Source organism: Lates calcarifer, linkage group LG20, assembly GCF_001640805.2.
Source record: "Lates calcarifer isolate ASB-BC8 linkage group LG20, TLL_Latcal_v3, whole genome shotgun sequence".
Lineage (NCBI taxonomy): Eukaryota > Metazoa > Chordata > Actinopteri > Centropomidae > Lates > Lates calcarifer.
The window spans coordinates 13,269,818-13,292,330 of NC_066852.1; the positions used below are offsets into that span (position 1 = coordinate 13,269,818).

The 22,513-nt window shown below is 39.8% G+C and overlaps 1 protein-coding gene across 3 annotated transcripts in view; it reads right to left on the reverse strand.

Moving 5' to 3' along the window:
- LOC108893750 (disks large homolog 4) overlaps positions 1 to 18,337 on the reverse strand; it is a 52,835-nt gene extending 34,498 nt beyond the window's left edge. For 2 of the 3 annotated variants that reach the window (XM_018692071.2, XM_018692070.2), the window contains exon 1: positions 8,066 to 8,600. In XM_018692071.2, coding sequence (XP_018547587.1) covers positions 8,066 to 8,167 — 102 coding nt within the window. In that variant the 5' untranslated portion in view covers positions 8,168 to 8,600. Of the gene's footprint in view, positions 1 to 8,065; positions 8,601 to 18,163 lie in introns of those variants that run through there. The other variant, XM_018692072.2, reaches the window with a different exon arrangement.
- Between the last annotated feature and the right edge of the window lie 4,176 nt (positions 18,338 to 22,513).

Sequence of the window (22,513 nt, forward strand, 5' to 3'; positions counted from 1 at the left end):
TGGCACAACTATTTCTGTCACTTTTAATGTGAAAGTAGTGAGAGTAACTCCATGAATGCCTTCAAGGAGAGACTGTCTGAAAATATTCATGTTATTCTCATGTTTAAATGGTATTTCACTCTCTGTAATGGCCGACTTTTCACCTTCAGAGACCAACTATAAACGCTTGTGATTTCTGACATGGTGGAAGGATGTGGTACAAACTAGCTCTGTTTGAAGATAAACTTGCCCTCAACAGTTATCTTTCTGATGACAAGTACAACAGGAGTTTGGTTTTTCCTGTCAATAAATATTTCATAAATGTTTCATACCTGCAACATTTCTCATATGCTGCACAATTTCATACTAATTGACTTATCACGAAATACTGATTGTCAGAGCTTTGTTACAAAGTAATGTTACACCAAAGCTAAGAAAGTTACTTCACAATTCATATTTATAACAGATGCATAACACATTGATAAGTGCCTCTTGATACTGTTTAACATTGTTTTATGTTATTTAGTTAGAAACAGTGATTATGCCTCTCTGTGCCTGAAAATTATTCTCATTTACTTTTTCTATGATTTTAAGTTGTACAAATAAACATCTTAACTGTTATCATACACTTAAATATATCCCAGGCAGGTCCTATGATGTATTTAAAGCTCTTAAAATTGAGATGAATATTGTAAAAATTGTATAAAACATATATTGCAGTATGAACTTAGGCAGAGATACCAACAGATTTTTTCTGTTGTTGGATGCAGTCCCATGTCTATGATTAGGTTAACACAAGGCATGTTTTAGTACATGCAAAATATGATATTGTTTATTTTAATAAACATAATTGGACATCATGTAGTGAAATTTGTTTTCCTAAGGTTTTCTCACAAGCAGCAGCCTTATATAGGCGTAGAGCAATTAAAATCTGCCTGTAGCTGTGCAAATGGCCCGCTAAATTACCTCTGGAATAAAATACCTCTGGGTTTCCCAGGCTTTATTGTATCAGTATATAGGAATTACTCTGTTGTAAAGGTCAATATAAGAAGTTTCCACAGTTTACAGTTGTGTTTGTTGGCTGTCTTGTAATGTAATAAGAACTACACACAGTGTGGCTGAATTAGCTGTTCCTCCAGTGGTTAAATGAGTTAGCTTAATGTGGAGCAAATGTCAAATGCTATCTACCATCATCTCAGTTTGTAATTCAAGGACCAAGCTTGAGCTTTTAAATTACTGTGCATTAGGTAATGGTATGAAAGCTAACCTCACCTCTCAGGCATATCATTTCAGAGATACTTAGACTGCAAATGCACTTGACGTGCAAGGTGTTAGATGAACCATGAGAAGCTCTTCAGTTGTAAATTATGGTGGCAAATCCTCACTGCATCTTCACAGAATTTAAGCTTTTGCGAGTTCATCTATTTGCATTTTCTTTAATGATAATGAATCCTCTTTTTTAAATATTTGGATTAATTTTAACATTTTCTGCTCAGTTGAACTCTGAGGGATTTTATGCTGAGTATTAAGTCTGTGTGACGCTTCACAGTGCTTTAAGAATGAACTACATGCTGGAATTTAGTTGAATGCAGCACAGTACATCTCAATGACGTAAATCTGGACAGGTAAATGTGCTTGAATTAAACCAAATGTAAAATGGTCTCATAAAGAGATGTTTAAATTTAACACAGAACCAGAGACTAGTCACATTTCTCCAGCAGCTGCTAATGATACATTGTCTGAAACCTTCTGCTACTCCTCTGCAACTGTACAGCCAATTCTTTACCTTCTGATTCTACCTCTTGCTGTTACTTTCTCTTTAATAACATATCTATTTGTTATTACTATGCTGCCATCAGTAGTCGTTCAATGTTCAATTACATTGAAACATTTTTGTCTAAAGAAATGTGTTTAATGTACTGTATAGTTCCTGTATTCACCTGTTTCAATTGTGACCCAAGCCTTAGCTTTATCTCATCCATCAGTAAAGCTATAGAAATTAATTTGCCTCCCTACATGTACTGTATGTAGGCCAGAACACCTGCTGAATGTTAGTGGAGCAAGCCTTCACACCCACTCACTAGAAACTATAAACCAGCTACTCTTAAGCAGAATACTTAGTATTTCTGCTCTACTACAACCCATCAAAATCCAGTCATTGTTGCCTTCTCAGTTGATTTTCACTCTCATGTGTCTTCTCAAGTTCCAAACCCCAAACACAGCTTTCATCTCATTTGCATTATCACAACTGCTGTTGCCAGCCAACACCTACCAGTGCAACTGTTTTTTTTTTCATCATGTATATGTAAGCCTCAGAAGACAGGAAATTCACTCATCTTCTGCCAGTGCTAACTTCAGACTATTCTCCAAGGTGTTTCAGCACAATACTTTGACAAGTGTTAGTATCCTGTAGGTATGTATGCTGCAACAACAACAACAGACTTTACATTTACCATGGGGCAGAATGCTTAAAGCTACACCAGGCGAGATTTTAATGCAAGAATCCATCCAGCCTAAATCAAAAAGTGGGGCTGCAACAAAGAAAAGCTTCTTATCCCCCCATGGAGACGCTCTAGATTCACCCTCTTCACCCAAATTTACATCTGCTGTTGGGTGTAGTCACTCTAAACTCTTTGTAATGCTGACAATTAACAGTAAAATGCTTCTACCTGGAAATGTATTTACTCATTTCTGATTTATGATGGATTTATTAATTCATTGTCATAAACCAAGCTTCAAAAACAGCAGCAAAAACTACCCCCATTTGTGTTAAAAAGGTGTACAATAGCTTTGTGCTGGTGGTTATTAAATGCAGAGGGTCTCCTGGGCTGCAGACTGAAGGTGTTTCATATTGAGCAGCACCTCTACTGCTTCAGCACATGGTCCCACAGGGAGATAATCTAGATATTCAGTGAAGCAGCATTGTTTAGAATATCCAACTAAAACTTTGATCAAACATGTAAAAATACTTTCTGTGGTACATGTTTTGATGCTCATTACTGTCCAAACCAACTTATAACTCTCTCTAAAAATAAAAATAAAATCCCCAAAGTGCTGTTGGGTTTATGTTACTACAGTGAAAGAGGAAAAGTCATGAAAATTGAATAAAGACAACAAACATTTTTTTTTACTCCCTGGATAAATGCTCAGCACAGTTTTAGAAACCCAACATTTAGTCTTCCTTATGTTTAGCCTGATATATTCATTTGTTAATTTATATTCATCTAACCCAAATTAATGAGATTCTGAATATCATTTCTGTGGGATGAATCATCATTGATAAGACCCACACAGATGTATCATCTTCAAATTTAATAATCAGATTAGAGTCAGAGATACAGTATATATGGGTGCTTGGCTAGTCCCTCTGGTGGGGGTTGTGTGGGGTGGGGGTGGTTTCCATCTTGTCTGTCTGGAACCTGTATTCACAGGAACTTCATGCTTGTTTGTAAAATCAGAAAGGAACAATATTTATATGATATATAAGGACATCTGAGGATCATGTGGATTTCACAAGTCTCAGTTTTTACATTAAGGGTGCTATATGAGTTTTTGCTATCGCTACACTGCCAACATTTGCATTAACAGGTGTTTACTTACCAAGAGCTTCAGCCATCATTGCATTTACAAGAAGTTAGAATATACCCTCTGGGTAGCACTATTCCTTTATACTTTCATGTTGGACTGAGGGCAGCCTGGACACTACAGTGACTATCTGACCCAAAGTGTTATTAAGAGGTGAGACAGGGCTAGCTGGTTAGCATGCTAACTTTGGTAGAAGAAAAAAGAAGTGAAAAAAATAGAAGCAAAACAAGAGTTAATGGTGCCTTTGCTTTCCACTGCTGGCGACAGTTCTTGTTGAGTAAAGAAATGAAGTTTGATGCTGATCTCACAACATTTATTCTAGACTGGTTAAAAAATAGCTGTTAATGCTAATGTTGGCTATGTAGCATTAGCAAAACCTTACATATAGTACCTTTAAACTACATGAAAACCATGGTAAACACCTTACCCTGACCTTGCTAAAATAATGTACCTTGACTTAAATCCTGTAAAACTGACCCAAAACATAACATAAGAATAAATTAAAAACTGTATTATTTTGCAGTTAACAGGTCAGGTGCAACATATTCCCCTCAGTTCTCTTCACAGGTCTCACACACTGCTCAGTAGTCTTGATTATTTCTTCCCCTCCCCCTCTGTCCACACAAGCATGCACAGACCATTTTTATGCTGAGTACATACATTTTCATGTATGTTGCACATGTAGTGGCGGAATTGTAGTGTTAACCCTCCCCCAGCCTAGTGTTTCTGTCCACAAACATGCAAGTGGAGGCCATTTTAATACACAGCACAGTTAATGGTTTCACTAGAAACAAGCATATGCAATAATAGCAGCAGAGCAGTGGGTATTTCCTTTCATTCTATGATCATCAACACTGCTTGCAAAAACAGGTCTGAGGTCTACTGTTTCTTTGAGTTATTTGGAGAGAAATGCCGTCTTAGAGTTTATTTCTGTGTTTAGCTTTCTATGAATGCTCATGACCTGAAGGGTAAGTTACTTTGATTCTGTCTGTGTACTGCGCTGAGACTGAATTTAATTTTAAAGGTCGTTGATGCATATCTGTGCCAGATGCTTAGTGAGGTAGGTTTTTTAAATATATTATGTTCCTGTCTGTTCAGCGTCTGACAATCAAGATAAATTAGAAGTGTCTATGACGTTCACTGCCAGTTGAAAACAGGCTTCTCTTGGTTATTCAAGAGGTCCACCACCATTTCTGCAGCATTCATGTGCTCATGTCCTGGGTTTTCAGTGGCAAACTGTGTAACTACGCAAGCCTGTCTTGCAATAATATGCAGATTTCATTCTGGTGGCTTTGACATTTGTAAAAGATCGAGTTGCCAAGTTTGAATATTTGAGTTCTTTCATTGAGTTTCTTGCAGAAAACTCATATATTCTGCTCTGTCAATCCATCAAGACACTGTTTACTTATGAGCAACATCTTGTCAGGTTGCTGGTATGCCTAGTTTCCTTCATGGCGTTTATAGACGGATAGGGTCATTTCTGTGCAGTGGTAGTTTTTCTCCTCTCCTGCAGCCTACACATTGTTTGCTCACACACCACCAGCTACAGTATTTGATAACAGATAAGCTGGGAAGAGCAAGTTAGCAAGGTAGAGGCAATACTGAATGGTTCTATCTCAGACCTGAACAGAGCATTAGTAAATATCTGCTGCTGCACATTGTTGTCGCTGCATTTCTGCGAGCTCACTGTCAGAGCTGAGACTCACTGCTCTTTATAAAGAAAGATGACATAAACAGCAGGATAAAATAGGTCAAATCCATAGGAAGGAATGTGTGTTTGCAGAGCCATGAAAACGGTTACAGTAAGGATGTGAAATAGAAAACCAATGCCTCACACACAGGTTTGCACATTGCACTTTACCCAGACAAACTCTGCTTTGATATCACCTTCTGATATTTTCCACATCATTACTCTTGACCATTTGATTGGTTAGCTGGTAATGAGTGGCAGCAGGTCGTTTTCCTGTCCATTTTCCAGTAAAGACGTCTGAGAATCGATTCTTGGGGTGAGGCGATCATCGATCTTGATATTGAGATGAAGGCACACTGATCCCTGAGTCGTAAATCATTCATTACGTTAATACTCGCTTTCCATTTAAACTCAGTCCTTTGGCTAGTTTACGTCGCACAGCCTTCAATATAAGCACTGCACTGAAATGTAAAACCTCAGACTTCAGCGAGGCAGTCTGTCTCGATTAAATGTTGTGAGGCCATCAATGAGCATTAAGCATAAAAGAGCACATTACAGCACTGCTGAAGGCTTCCAACCACATAAAGAGTCTTTTAATTAAGATCCTGAATTTAAGATGACTGAGAGACTCTGTGCTGGAAACAAATAACCTTGGAAATGACCGGTCATGTGGTAGCTATTACAGCATACTGTTGATCTTAATCTAACATATGGCAGTCCTAGAGAATGAAGGGGATAAAACCAAGAGCAAAAGTTAGAACTATATAGAAAAATGGGGACAGGATATAGAGAAACCGTAAAAACATGTCCCTGCAATATATTGTGCATCCCAAAAGGTCTGGCCAGAGAAGAGTACCACCGATAACAACCCACCTTGAGACTGCAACAGACTGAACTCAGGCTGTTTATGGGCTACTCAACCTGCAGGACATATGTGAACAGACAAGGTATTCGGGCACTGAAGAACAATGCAGAGACTGATTTTGAATCTTGGGGATGTTTAGCAAGTTTTAAAGGACAGGACATGCTTGACAGAATTAACTGAGGGTGCAAATTCAACAGTAGTTGACACTCACAAGCTCAAAAGCAAAGTATCTGCTTCTAACATGTCCTTTGAGATGAGCTGATCCCCATTATTATAAGACAGATCTGTCTCGAACCAGCATTACATACTGCAAACCAGGCACAATTCATTTTAATTGAGCTGTTAATCCCGTTTTAGAAATCATGCTCTTATTACAGAGTAAATGTTTGCTGTGGAGTTGCATTTCACTGGTTGGTCATGATGACTGTAGAGCCTGTGGGAGGAGAATTTTAATATGTTCTCCACAAGGAAGGCGTGGTGTCTCAGATGGAGATACGGAGGAAGATGTGAGCCGGGAGGGAACGTGGCGTGGGGACACATGGGATTATCTGTGCTAGTAATACTCGACACTGAGCGCAGCAGGACCACCTTTTCAGAAACCCAGAAAGCAAACACTCACATTAATTTTACCAGCGGTATCTTTCAAATATAGAAATTGGTCTCGTCTAGCAGACGAAATGTAAAAATAATCATGATAAATGAAATATAACAAGAATATTCACATATTTCATATGTAATGATACGTAACTAATCGAATGCGCAGAGTGGAACAGATTCTACCAACAAGACTGAACACAAACCAAAATGTCGGAGCTGAATCAACAAACAAATAATGTGCGGCTCTGTACACATGTACACATCATTTTGGCAACTGCAGGAACGATTACTGGCCCGAGCGGACTCGTGTAGTCAGATTTGGCTTCGTAAAGGTAACAGACCAGAGTGCCATGTGGAGGGGGAACTCTGAGCTGGCTGCCATACTGGAAACACACCTGAAGCTGAGAGGGAGGGAGGGAGGAGGGGGAATGTGGAACGTGATGGACAACTGCTGAATGAATGAGTGGATCTTTGGATCGCATATTCTCATTGTGACAGAGACAAGGACCAGCACCATACTGCAAACACACAGTTTAACATAAGCCTGTTTTTTTTCCTACTCATAATAAGCAGCAGAGCACCACCGCCTGGTTCTGATTCATCAGTAGGCTATAGAAAACAGCAGGGGCACTGTTCCTGTTACCTGATTTCAAGCTGGGATTAAAGCCTCCCTTGCAGTATACTGTTTCTCTGATGATGAATGATATTTAAGTGGCCCTGAGCAATAAAGTGCTTTTCCCAAGGTCAAAAGCATTGCAGGCTGTTTAGCTTTGCTGGAAAGAAAAAGCACAAATGTCAACCAATCAGCGTGTTGAACCGTATGCATAGCCCTAACGTGACCTGCACCACGGATAAGGAGGGGACATCCGATAGTGATTGATGTTTCATTCACTGAATATCAGTAAACATTAATGGTAGAGGATAGCTGTCACGAAACACAACCATGCCTGCCAAGAATGCTGTCGCCTGGTCTGTGTAAATGGAAATCGGCCATCTAGTGTATGAGCATGAAAAAAAAAAAAAAAAAAAAACCCGACCAGGCGGTGATGTAAAGGTATTATACTGTGAATAAGCTGGTACCTGAAAGCATATGGACCAGAGAGGAAATCCGTAACTGAGTGTGATCACCGTGCTAATTACCATGGTGGCTCTGCAATGGGAAAAGCGCGGTTCAGATGAGCTAGACAACACCAGATGAAGGCAACGCGATCACAACTGGCACAAGCATAAACGCGCATTTTCATACACAGGCCTCTTTCTTTCTTTCTTTCTTGTTGTTACATATTTGCACAAACTAACAATCCACATTAGAGAGCAGTGGCTGCTGCAACCCAGCGCCCCAGGCTTACCTTGCACCCGAACATGAGGGAGAGGGTCCGGTTGCTGCAGATGACCTTACACTGGCACATGACCGGCGAGAGACACTTTAAATTCCTGACAGGCAGAGACATCAGTCCAAAGCCTCACACCAAGACAGACCAGCACAGACCAGAGCTCGTCGGTCCGCCTCCACTCACTCTGAGACCACGGTGCAATTAGACGAGATCCACGGAAGCTGTTTGAGGGGGGTGGGGGGTCGGTGATGCCGGTTAATAGGCGTTCTGCCCGGTTGAAATGTGACCGTAGCCGTATGTGAGTCCAATAGACGTGTTTGTATGTAACTTGAGATCATGCATGTTTATCACGCTTTAAAGCATTGGTCTATCGCTATACATTGCCATGTTGTCTGTACTGGCAGCATCATTCATGATTTGCTACTTCTCTCTCTCCCTCTCTCTCTCTCCCTCCCTCCCTCTCTCCCTCCATCCGTTTGATTGACCGTAAAGTTTGTGCTCAATGCGCAGCTGGAATCATAAGGCAGAGCAGGGAGGAGACTGAGGAGAGAGCACCGATCAATCGCTAATCCTCTGAGGCTGCATAAAATTAATATTAGTAGTAATATTAAAGTATGGAAGGGAAAAAAAACACCAAAACATTCTCCTCAAAGCAGTGGAAGCTGGGAAATATTTATGATGCCACATCAAACAGCCTGGCTTAATACCACATGTCACAGTCGGTTACAGTGTGATTACTGCGCCCCCTGTTGGATCATAAGGAAAAATGCTTTAGGAGCTGTCCAAGGTGTTGAAATATTCCAAATCAGTGCACAGCACTTGAAGGCTATAAAATGTCTTCATGTATCTGTTTCGCTGACTGAGCTGAAACCAAGTGTTATTTATCAACACCAATCACAATGTTACTGCTGGTGTTTGACTCACAAGTGGACCTTTGCCTTGCTTTTTCATAAATGCAAAATTCATCCACAGCAACAAATAAGGATGCCGATGTGTGATCTACATGTGCCTCCCTGTGAGAAAAATACATAACGTCACACTAAAAAGTGCTGACCCTACTGTTGTTGCACTAAAAAGACCAGTATTTTTGAAAATTCACTAATCTCCCCATATCACTCAGCACAGCTTTTGTTTGCCCCTGACAGTTTTGTACAGGTGATTCAGGTTAATGCAGGGCCACTTATCATATAGGACTTGGTCAAAGAGTTCAAATTAAGATAGAGGTTTTAAAAGTTTACTAACGAAAATTTGATATAACTCTCTGAAAGTACACATTTAAGACTCTGGTGTAAAGTTTTTCTTTTAATTAATTAACTTGATTAAGCAGTAACAACAATTATTTGGAATAGACAAGTGCTGAGTAGAACATAGCTTTTTCACTCACAGAGCTGATATAGCTCTAATAGAATTAGTTACACAACTGCAATTAATATAAATCCTCATAGTGTATTATATTATCTAGTATCCAAAAAAAATAAAAAAAAAATAAAAAGAATTAGACATAGTTATAAAATAGTAGTATTTTTAAAGTAATGTACTCAAGATAACCAGCAATATCAATAACAAGCAGTTTTCCTTTTTTCCTTGGTGTCATATATGGTAATGTCTTAACTCATTTTACAAGATGAGTGTCTTATTTAGTTTCCATTTGTGTGTTGTTACTCTCCACTCCTGTGTATGTGATTGTGCTGACATGGTGAGCCCACAGGGTGGAGTGAGAGAACCAGGTAGGCTAGATTTAAATATTGTGCATTCATCTCAGGACCGACTGCGGCGCAGGGCTCAACACTCCCGGGTGACGTCAGCGTTAAATCGAACACAGAGGCTGTACCAAATACACCACTGTGCAGCTGATAGGTGTTTCTTCTTCTTCTCCCTTTTTTTTTTTTTTTTAAAAATAAAAAAAAAAACCTTATCACCCTCTCAATGAGCAGGGGATATCCTGGGAAATCTGCAGTGTGCTAAAGACATCAGCAGGTTTGTCAGAGGCCTACAGAGAGAGGTCATGAATTTCAACTCAGTGTGAAGTCGACTAGTGTCACTTTCTTATAGGAAAAATATTCTTTACAGTTAACTCTTAGCTCATTCTATAAATCAGGGAATCAATACAATCAATACAAAGATGTTTAAGAAAGCACTCTGTACAGTAATGTGATCTCCTGATCAACAATATGAACATCTATTCAGCTAGAGAGTACTCAATCTTGATCATATAATAGTTGTAGTTGTGTGTGCGTGTGTGTGGATTTCAGTGTGTGGGCACAGGCATCATTTTCTTAGTACTCTAGATGTGTGACGTTTTTCCTCACTGTAGGTCTAACTTTATACTTTGACTCTCATCTCTGATCACATAACACTGAGAAAAACTTTTAAACCCACAACAGTTTCCATGGATATTACTTTCTAAAAAAGAAAACTGTGTCCTTGATTTCAGCACTGAATAGACTGTAATATGACATTGACTGTATACTGAACAAGGCGGCAACGATGAGTAACAGGCTTGCAATAGGCCACCTCTTCAAAATCACACAAAGGTGGTTCTACACATTTACCTCCACTTCTTTCTCTCTGTGTGTGTTCCCCTTACATCAGATTCTGAAAACGAGGGACTGAGCTCTCAATACAAGTTCCTTGAGAGTGATCGAATGACATTTTGTGGATTAGATGATTAGATGTTTTATTTTCAATCTGCCACCCTGCAAAGATCTAAATCTAATTTATCAGCTGTAGTCAGTGGAAGGAATTTCTTAGCCATGGTTCATAAAGAGGTAAACAGCCGTTAACAGAGAAAAGCTTTTCATTTCTCTCTCCACCAAGCTCTGACATGTATAGGAACAGCAGGAGGGAAGTGATGTTAACTGAGGCATGACTGTATATACAGCACATGCCTGGGCTGCCCCCTCAGTTTTCACACACGTCACGTAAAGGCTGTTTTGTGTATTAGATTTCTCCAGTGGATGTTCCTCTAGATATGAAATCCACACCTCTTAATACATTTATGTAAATTTCAGGTTCACCTAGAGGTGATACATGAAGATGGATATGACTAACACTACCTATAATCATTATAGATACAGTATAATTTCTATAGTGATCGTGTACTATAAGTGGCTTCCCTCTTCCACTACAGCATTATGTAAGTGTGGGAGTCACATGGAAACCTGAACTGTGGTGTTCCAGTGTTGAGTATAGCATTAACATCCTAATGCTGCATTGTGTGAAAGAGAGAGAGTGAGGGAGAGAGAGCCCCAAAAGAGCCGGAGTGTTTCCATGACAACATCTGCAGGGGGTGGCAGATCCCTAACAAATAGTCCACTCGCCAGCAGCATTTTTGGTCACCTTATCTATAACATGGCTGCTGCTATCACGGGTGATTGTGTACATAAAAGCAGGCACCTCATGCTACTACTACATACGACACTAGTGAGACGCATGCCAGTGTTTTTTTTTTTTTTTTTCTCAAACACACAGAATATAAAGAAGCACTGTGACTATAAGAGTAGGCTGCTAGTGTTGGCATTATTCACAACTGGCTGTTACAGCAGCTTACTGAGCCTTGCGAGTGCCAGAAATTGTACTAAGCCTAATACACTGTAGGTAGAGCCAGATGTGTCACACACTGGTCTTGGCAGTTGTTTTTGAATCTTATTATCATCATGAGTGGTTGGAAAAAAAGACGCACCATTAATGGTTAAGTGATAGTGTGAGTAAAATCAAAGCCCAACGTTGAAAAACGTCCACTTGACCTGACATGCATACTGAGGTACTTGACTCAGAAATCAAAGAAATTCTCTGTATGCAGAATGAATGTACAGTATGTTCAACAATTATAGATTAGCTCAGTTCATTTTTAAATGTGTGCTTGATCAATAGCTGCTGCACTAATAAATCTGGAGCCACACTTTGTCTAGCATCGAGAATTAGTGTTATTTTTTTCTTAACAGACTCTTTCACAAATACATGACAATCTGTAAAGACGGAACTCCCTGTCTCAAACATGCAGGTTTATTTTGATTTATTTTTAGTTTGTGGGTTTTGTGAAGTCCACGCTGCATTGATAGACGAACCTACAGAGAATACAGTTTTAAGTTATTGTAATCACAGGCATTCATGACTGCTGTTACATAAAGAAAGTGGGGTATAAATTAATGAACAATGCGTTATCACCTAAATTGTGAGGGAAAAATTGTGGATCAGCCTTCAGTCCTCAGCCCTCTGTAACCTCCAGCACTCAGCAGCTTTGACGCTGAAATAGTCTAACTAAAGTGCAGACACAACTGGGAATCTCCCGAGGCTGTGAGAGTGCCTCAGCTCTACTGACTAGGAAAACACCCAAGGTGAGAATTATAGTATTCACACATACACAGAACTTGCTATATCTGGTTTCTCCCTGCTTGATTATCTGATTTCACCTGTTCTTACCAAAAAATAATGTCAAATAGAACATGGATGGCTGATAAATTACAAGAGGTAAAACAGAGAGGTTAGCTAAAATAAATCTCAACAAAGTAATACACTCTTTAAAATGCCATAGGAAGATAAGTAGGACTTGGGTCCCTCATTCCCCATAAATTGCACAGGGATTAAAACCTTCAATTTCCACAGGAAAAGCCTCACCTCAGATTGGCTCCAGGTGCAACAGTAGCACTAAAAGGTTGCTCTACAGACAAACTCTAATGTTTCACATCTGATATTCCTGGTTCTGTCTCTTGCAAAAACCATCCAGCTGTGTAAATTTAACATGCCAGAATGGAGTCATCACCAACAGTGATGACTTGGAGGCAATGCATTATGCATAAAGTATGGTGTGCATGTTACTGTTACACCTTTAGCACACTTCAAAAGCCAAAAAAATCGATTACCCCGGGACTACGCTTGTTTTTCTCCTTCTGGTAGCTGCAGACATGCTTTGAGACAGTTATTAAATGGTTAAATTGAGCTCTTGGGGATAATTATCTGCACCACCCTCAAATGGGACAAGAGCATCTACACCATAATCACGAAAGCCTAACAGATGATCTTCTTCCTGTGACAAGCGAGGAATGTTTCACAGCAACTACTGGTCTAATTCTACACAGCCATCACCTCACTTCCTCTATCGCAGTCTGGCTCTGCTGTGCCTCCTCCCACACTAAAGACAACAGCAGTGTGCTGTCCCCGGTACTGAGACCGTCCTCTGCCAGCTGTCCTCCATCTGAGACTTCTACACGTGTGATGTGAAAAAATGTGGACGAAAGATGACTACAGACTGTCAGCTCAGGCTCCTACTGGTACCAAAATCTGTCCATTATAAACCAGAACCACCCACAAGCTAAGAAGCTTTCTCCCAGCCTGTCTACACTGTAAAGCAGTAACCATGAGCCTCTTCATCATTCCTAACCTAATGCAATGACTGGCTCTGCTGTATATACAATAATACAGTATACTGTATTTTTACTGTATAACACTAGACTTGACTTCAATTTGCTATAAGTAAGTCCTTTTTCCTTTGTAGGGCGTTCGGCTTGTTTCATGTCTTGCTAGCTCTTCACCAACTCAAAGCAATTGTAATGAACAGCACTTGAATTATGTTCATTTAAATTCAGCCTCTTGATGGTCCCTCTTGCTTATTGTTAATTTAGTGGACAGAACATGCAGTACAATGGAGTAAACAAAAAGTACAGAGATTCAAATACCACTGTCTTTGATAAACACAGCTAGAGCTACAATAAAACAAACTGCTGCTAAACACGCATCTTTCCACAATAATGAAAAACAAAATGCAAAATAGAGCATTATGAATAGAGGTAGGTCAGATTTTAATACAAATAGAATTCAGATTTTTGATAGATAGGGCAATTTGAAATGCTAAACCGTTTTTTGCTTTTAGTCCTTTAATTTACATTTAAACAGTTTAACCATATCACGACTCTGTAAAGTAGATGCTGGGTGATGTCTGGTTTTAAGACATCAGTTTGCCAGACAACACACCACAGATACCTTTCGATGAGCTAACAATCAAGCACAATGTCTGTGAAAGGTACATGTTTCCATGTTGTGTTTCCATTGTATTGACAAGCCTTGTCATGTTTTCTGTGGCCACTGTACCAGCTTAATTCATTTCTAGCATCCCCTGAAATATTCTGATGATGCTGGTCAGACTACAGTTTGGCTGAGATAAGTTTAATTTTCTATGCCCTGGGGGTGTCAGTACTGCTCAGTCTATAAGTAGGATTGTGTAGATTTTCCAGCAGGTCCATGTTCAGGAGACAGTTCACTTAATGCAACTCATTACATAATAATAGCCCCTCATATTTTAGGTGTTAATATACAACCTCTTCCAATGTCTCTTCCATTAGAGCAATACTTATGAACAAGGTGGCATGAAATGCTAGTTCTTGGCTTAGTCACAGAGGTGCTGCATGTTAACAACACTATGGATCAATGGTCCAAGTCAGTACTTCAGTCAGTGACTTCAGTGACTTCTTGTTTCTTTCCAGTAATATAGCATTAAACTTCTGTGTTCTGGTGTTGACTGCCTGACAGCTCTAGATTATAAATAAACAGTTGTCATTAGAGATTGTTTCTTTGCTGATGGCATGTAGCCAGAAACATTTGGTGAATAAAGTATTGTTTGCTGACTTGTTTTAATTACGATCAACTTGCACTGAAGCTCACACATGGTCTGCACCTTGCTGTGTGTGAATTTTGCAAAGTTAGAAATCGCCTCACGCTTTCAACAGTGTAAAAGTATATTTTTTTGGAGTCGCCTCTGATGAAATGTTACAAAGAGGCTCAGGCTACCGCTGATAGCTTTGGCTCGGCATTTAGCGAACACAGCGGGGTACCAGTCTGGTCAGCCGTGGCACTGCTTCCAGCCAAGATGATAAAAACAGAGCCACCGGGTGCCAACAGGTAGAGCTGACTGGCAGTATTTATGCCCAGTTGCCCACCACAGCCATCTGAAAGTGAGTCATGTTGCCATGAGTTTTACACATGGACTATTTTCATCAAATTCCTTTGCTAGCAAAATTGAGTACTATACCAGGTGTGACTTTGGGGGTTTCGAAACTGGAGGGAACACCACTGACCATTTACTCAGCTCAACTGAGTAAATGCCTCTGTAACACAATATTATTTACCTTTTACTGTTATGATTGATAAGCATGCCTAGCAAAGCAGTTAACAGTAATATGGAGTTGTTCATTGTGGAGTTTGTTGACTTTGAGAACCATTTGTTTACTGGTACGCGAAGGCTCTGTGGGCAGGAAAACACCGTCTCTGACAATTTAAATGGTATAGTAGTGTAGTTTTGATGAGCAGCATGAACCATTAGGATGCACTTAAAATTCTCCTGAAGTAACAATAGCAGGCTGCATGGCTACCAATGACTTAAGAGCACATAGTAATTTACAGCTTACCATAATTACCCACTGTGCTAACTATACATGCTAACTGGAGTTACCTGCTTTTCAAGTGTTCAGCAAATAAACACACGTTTACACTACATCATGATCCATGACCTTACATGAGAGAACTCCATTACTGTGCCATGTCAGAGCTTTGACTTTCATGGTCAGTTGTTTTCAAGCTCTCTGCAGATGTGTAAAATTACCTCTGCAGAGGCATGACTCATAACAGTTCAGACAATACCTATTAGTTGATCAGGTTCAGACAACACAGGAACGGGTCTGAATGAGGAAAAAATTCTCAGTATGAAAATAAGTACAGCATAAGTAAGAGACTCAAACTAGGACTCTGCTCTCCCAGCACCATCCCCTGTAGCTAATAGGTGATAAGGTGGACGAATAAGCCAATCACACGGCATCAGAGGACAATGGGTCCAGATGTGCAGCATAGATTAAATGTATTTTATCGTCAGTACAGTGTTGTGACACCATGACTAGCAAAAAGACTGGTTTAATGATTGTGTTGCTACTGTTTGCAGCCAAGTAGTAATGTTCGTTTGCCAAACATGATATGAATGATGTGAAGCTCATATATCTCACTCACTCAATTACTGGCCTAGCAAGAATATTGGAGGATCATGTTGCCTTAGTAGGTGTGTGGCCCAGTGTGGCTGAGCTTCCACTTAGAAAGTGAGAGACGGTGTAATATAAAAGTATTCACAGTTCCCTTTTTAAAATATGTTGAAATATGATTTTAGACAATATCTAGACATTAATGGTGATGATTGGATTTGAAATTACTATGAGTTCAAACTGTTGACTCCACATTCATCCAACCGATGCTGTTAGCAGTGAAATTATCAGTGAACACAGGTGACTCCACTGGCAGCCATTCATGTCCAAGCCATGACATCACCTCCACCATGTTTGACTGATGAGGCGGTATGTCTTGGATTATGAGCTGTTTCTACTTTTTTTCCACACTTTCATCTTTCCATCAGTCTGGCAAAGACTGATCTTTGTCTCATTTATCTGTAATACTCTGATGCAGAACTGTACAGGTTTCCTGGCGTACTTGGTGCAAACTGTAACATGGCCTTTCTGAGGTTTGCATTTTGTGGTGAATCTGCTGCGGTGATATTCACATAGCCTCGAACATACTGTACAACCTGGAGCTGTTACAGTTGTGCAACAGATCAAGAAGATGTCTTGATCTGTTGCACAACTGTAATGGGACTTTTCTTCAGCCTCCTAGTTGTCCCTCAGTCATCCACTATCGTATACTGGTCTTTCCTGGTCTATCAGGTTGTTCACACTTGCTGAACTCACTAACAAACACATATTTATTCTAGTTTTTCAGCCTCATGTTGGCCTACTTTACAGGCACTGACATTTATTCATGTTGACAACAGATCCAAAATGCAAATGTAATAACTAGAATGAACTCCAGATCTTTTGATCTGAAACTCAGTTTTTTTACACTTAGTCCACTAACATTGGTAAAATTTGCCTCATGTTTGATCTGATGTGGAAGCAAATACCCTTAAATTATAGCAGACAGTTGGGACTTTAATTTCATTCATGGTTTCATTTTAAAATCCGACATGCTGATGCAAAGAGGCAAAACAACAAAAACGTGTCCGTGTCCTGCAAATTATTGACCACACTGTGTCCATCATAATAATGAGGTCTATTAAAAAAATTCTGCTTCTCATTCATTACAGTATACATCTGTTGCACAATAAATTTGACCTGCTGAAACTCACAGCTTGTATGTGTGTTCACATTTCAATAACAACTCTACATAACATAGATAATAAGCAGTGCCAAGCTCTGTTAGTCCACACACACACACACACACATGCATACACTGGTTTCTGGCTGTAGAACTGCATTAAATGGCATCTTGGTACCATAACACTCATCCAGCCTCATCATGTCTACTCAGCTAATTAAGACTGGAGGAGCTCTGGACTTCTCTTGCCTGCTCAGTGTTTTCAATTTCACAAAAACACACAACTGCATATATACACTGTATTTAACATAAAGGGACTACCCTGGACATGTAGCGACAACACTCTCTTACCTCTAACCCTAATGTCTGTCTGTAACCCTGATGTCGATCCCAAGCCTTTAACCCTAAAACGGACATGACCTCTGTCAAAGTGACGACGGTAGATTTTTTTTTTTTTTGTCAGTTGGAGGATTTTTCCAATCTTAGGACGACACTGGGCTAGTGTCCTAGTGTCCTCACAAGGAGAGAAGTGCACAAAAATATGAATTACATTCAAATATATAATTAGACAAAACCTGTTCAAACCCAGAATGAGACCACTGCATACGTGATTCTGTGATGCTTCATTCAACAAGTCTGTGAGAGTTTCACTCCCTCTGCATGTCTAAACATGCTCACTGGCACATATACACACCCACATGTGCCAGGCCACGTTCATACGTAATAACCAAAGTGCATGATTAAACCTACCCAGAGCACACACAGAAGGATAGCAAGTAAAAAATCTTCACACACACATTTATGATTAATCGGTGACAGAGGAGGAAATTGCAAGCATGTTCGATGTCATAGGCACAGATGTAGATAGAGACCTCCCCCCAAGCCTGCCAGACCGACTAGCAGACTTTAAGCTAACATGCAAAACAGAGGCAGCAACAGAGAGATGGAGAAGGAGATGAACGACACAAACAGAGAGGTGGATTTACCTACCACACACGGGCAGAGAGAAGGGAGCTTAGTGCGGCCCTTCATGAGCGAGAGACAGAGGAAAAACAGCCTCCCAGACACCCGCAGTAGAGGAGGAGAGAGATGGGGAGAAAGAGAGAGAGAGAGAGAGATGGGAGGCTGGGGAAGGGTAAGGGGAAATAAAAAAAGAGGGAGGGGGAGAGAGGGAAGGGGGGTGGGGGGGGTGTCGTAGCAGACGGGGAGAGAGAGTTTTCCTGGAAGCCAGAGTTGTTTGGTGTTGGATATATCTTGATGTTAAAGGAAAAGGTCTGAATAGAGAGGGACTGGCAGCCGTGCTTCAGCCGTGACTCATAAAATATGCTTGTCACTGCCAGTGAGCGAGGGAGGGGAGAGAAGAAGACGTAGCCACTGAGAGTAAACCTTATATATTATTTTATTTTTCTTCTCTTTTTATGAAGTAAACAGCACAGTGTGCTGCCATCCACACTGCTTTTTTTGCCCTCTCTCCCTTTGACGTACTGACACACACATAGATATTATGAAACGTACACAAGGAAAGGCTAAATGCTGATGATTTAAAATGAGGAAACTTTTGACACAGATATCCTGGTTATGCAACCATTACATAATTACATATTTATCTCTCTATCTCGCTAGTATTATAATTTTTTTTTGTGTGTAACCTATATGCTCATATCTGAAGTGCTAATTCTCTCTTGACGTCAGTCAGAGTAGCAGCTCTACAGCTCACAACAGAAGACAGCAAAATATCAGCCATGTTTATGACTTGATGTGTGGGCTTGAGGTACAGTGAGGTTCTGTGTGTTACTCATGATGGCGAAATGATGAATCAAATCCTTGATGGAAAGAAAATGAATTGACGGCAGTTTTGATAATCAGATAATCTTATCACCGGTTTTAGCTACACAAATGTGAGTTCTTGCTTCTTTTCTCTGTTTCATATTCTAAATCAAATTTGACAGTGTTATAGGCTCTGGGAACTTGCACTGGGATTTTGTTTTACTCTATTGTGACACTATATTGATTCAAGGTTTATTAGATAGTAAAAAAAAAATGTTATAATCAAATCATTTGTCATTTGTTGTAGCTCTAGTTATAATTTGAACCTTTCCTTGAATTCCAGTAATTCTGTGCTGCTGATAGTCAGAGTTACAGATAGGATCAGAAAAGTGTTGTACATCCATAGAGAAACGAAAGATGTAAAACAAAAAACTTTCCATGTTTCTGAAAGCATTCAGTGTTTGTCAGTGGTACATGTTCCAGCAGCTTGACATGTATAAAAATGCGTTGTGCAGAAAGTGCAAAGATGCTGTTCATTAGGATGAAGTAACCCAATTTCTTTAATTAACGTGACAATGGAGAGGATCATTTGATTTGGATGATTTCATTATTGTGGTCCTGTAGACCTGTGCTGTCACAGAGCAGTGGTAGCATTTTTAAGTTTTAAATGTAAATATTGAGAAATGTTTGTCTTAATATTCAATAATTGAGTACAGCTTTAAAATCCAATTTAATTGGCAGACAAGCAAACAACAGCAACAAAAAACAAAACCAAAAAGGAAAGAAACTTGCTTTTAGATGCGTAAACTGGCAAGAGTTATCAGACAACACCGCTGGCTCTCCACCTTATTTAATAATGATTCTTAAGGTTAAGAAAAAGAGAATTTGTCTTTACAGTCACCCTTTAAAACTGTTTGTGACCTGTAAACTAAAATCTAATTTGAGCAGTGATAAATTGCAGGAGTATAAATGCTACGTTTGTATATCAATCAAACAATCACTTGAGGGAATGTAATTCACTCTTGTGTCCTCTAAATGTGGTCATTAATTAGTCTTATTCAGTTTGCAGCATAATTCTAACTGTAACATGAAAGTAAATATCCCTGAACAGATACCTATATTGTTGCATCACAAAAGCCTTGGCCAAAGGCTTGACACTATTCATTTGATGTCACCGTGCTTTTAAACATACTGTATAATGCTCCTTTAATATGTGACTGGTTGTTTTGATTCTCTGATCTGTTTCTGTTCTGAAGGATCTTTTTTCTATCATCCTTTTCAGAAACACCTTTTAGACGACCTTTGGTGCACACAACATAGCTTACTATACTTTCTCACCTTAACAGTTCACGTCGGCCTAACACAGTGGAAACTGATGAATGAAAAGATTAAAACATGTAATGACTGATGTTTTAGCTAAAACATCAGTCATTACATACATTATGATACCCAAAACGCTACTCCAGTGTGTACAAGTCTTTGTGTCTACTGATTAAAAATTGATTTATTAAATTTCATATATTTAGCCTCAGTTGCTTCACTTCAAATGCTAAATATAATCACAGAAACCCTAGAAAACACTCAAAAGAACCACGTGTCCAGATTTTTTACATTAAACATCCCATATCGACCAGATTTAGCTACGATGATCAATATTTCTTGGACTGGTATTAAGTAAGAAAGTATCCCTGTTCAAAGTAAATCAATCTTACAAATATATATCTCTGTATCTTCAGCACAGGCACATAAGTGCATGTCTACAGTTAGAGGCTGTGGCTTGTGCTCTTACAGCAAAACAAGCAAAACAGCAAAAGACTGACTAGACTGTGAAAGTCGATTTGCCCATGAAATTTTGATGTCAGGTGTCTAAAACCTGTAAACTTGTCTTGTAAAACTAACATCAAGTGTTTAAGTGATCAAAAGAATTTGACAACAACAGTTAACTGTCAAGCATTTTATGAAATATACAAATGGACATTTTTGGGACAAACAAATCATAAGGTACATAAACCTAGAATATGATGTTTAAACAAATATAAGATGCTAAAATCAATGATCTTAGCCCACGGGCAACACAATCCACAGTGTTCTGTGCAACTACTGGGCTGAATGACTGAAGGCTAATGGTCCAGAAAGCTTCTTGTCAAATATATTTGCTATTACTGTAGTCCTTTTTTATAGCTGTATTGGCTAGTCTTTTTAGCTTAGACACACTTGACCAATCTTTACAATAACAATGCAATTCAGTTATACCACTAATTCAGTCAATGTAGTCAGTATTTTGACACTAAATATAATTCTGTATCTACTCTGCTCCATTCAGTAGCTTAATTGGCATCATAATTGGTGTATTTGTGTGTAGTTCCTGCTCTCCCCCTCTCTGGCCTCGTCTCTCTCTGCTGTATTGGCTGTATTAAGGGCAGAGATGAGCGAGGGAATAAACAGAGTAAATGCACCATGACCCCATTGGACTGCTTTACAGTGGACTGCTGTTGGGTGATGGATGGGTTATGACACCTGCAGAGGTTAGGCCTGAAGCCCTCCAGACCCCAGCGACACACTGAGCAGTGGCTTCTGTGCTTCAGCTTCACTGTCTGTGACTAAAGACAACTGGAGCACATCGTGACATTTCCATCTGGAATCAAGCCTGTACTGTTAGAACAGTGTCAAACGCTGCGTAACCCGCGGATCCAGCCGCATAAGACCAAACATTAATTTTCTGTTCTCTGCATTCATGAGCATTCTCTGCCGCCGCCTACACAGAGGTCATCCTCCTACCTGCACATTGTGGGCTTCACATTATCAACACCCCTCAATGGCAAGGCTCTCTCTCTATCTCTCTCTCTCTCTCTCTCTCTCTCTCTCTCTCCCTCTCTCCCTCTCTCTCTCTATCTCTCCCTATCTCTCTTTTCCTCTCCTCTCCTCTCTCCCTCCCTTCCTCCTTTCATCTCTATTCTCTCCATGATGATACCCCTGCCATGTTGTCATGGCAACAATCGGGCCCTGATTGCTTGGTTGCTAGGCAACTGACATCACCTATAAGAGGAACATGAAGATACAAAGCCAGAGACAAACAAATCACACAAAATATGTGAGCTCGTACATTACTGTGTCGAGCGTGAGTGCGTGCGTGTGCGAGCTCTCATGGTGTCATTAGCTCATGTCGTGTTTCTCATTCAAATTTATTTCGGGCATGTAGGCAGCAAGGTGTATCATTAGACTTAGAAAGCATATAATTCAAATATGGCTGGTACTCTGGGCAGTCTTGTGCTCTTTGCCAAACAGCAGGTTAAAAACCTCTGAACAAATCCGTGACCTGAATTTCAGATGAGAACATTACGAGGGTCTGTGACAAGGAACCGCTTATGAATAACTGATATGGGGGTCCAGCAATTTCCTATTAATCATGAGGAAAAACACAAGGCCTCAACCTCAGCGAAGGCAGGCCATGTATGTATTCTAAGGCTCAGGCTAATGTAGCATAATGTAGCATCGGAGCATCCAGCTAATTGCGTGGACGACAACCAGAGGCTGCAATTTGACAGTATCCCTGAGCCAGATTGTCATGCACTC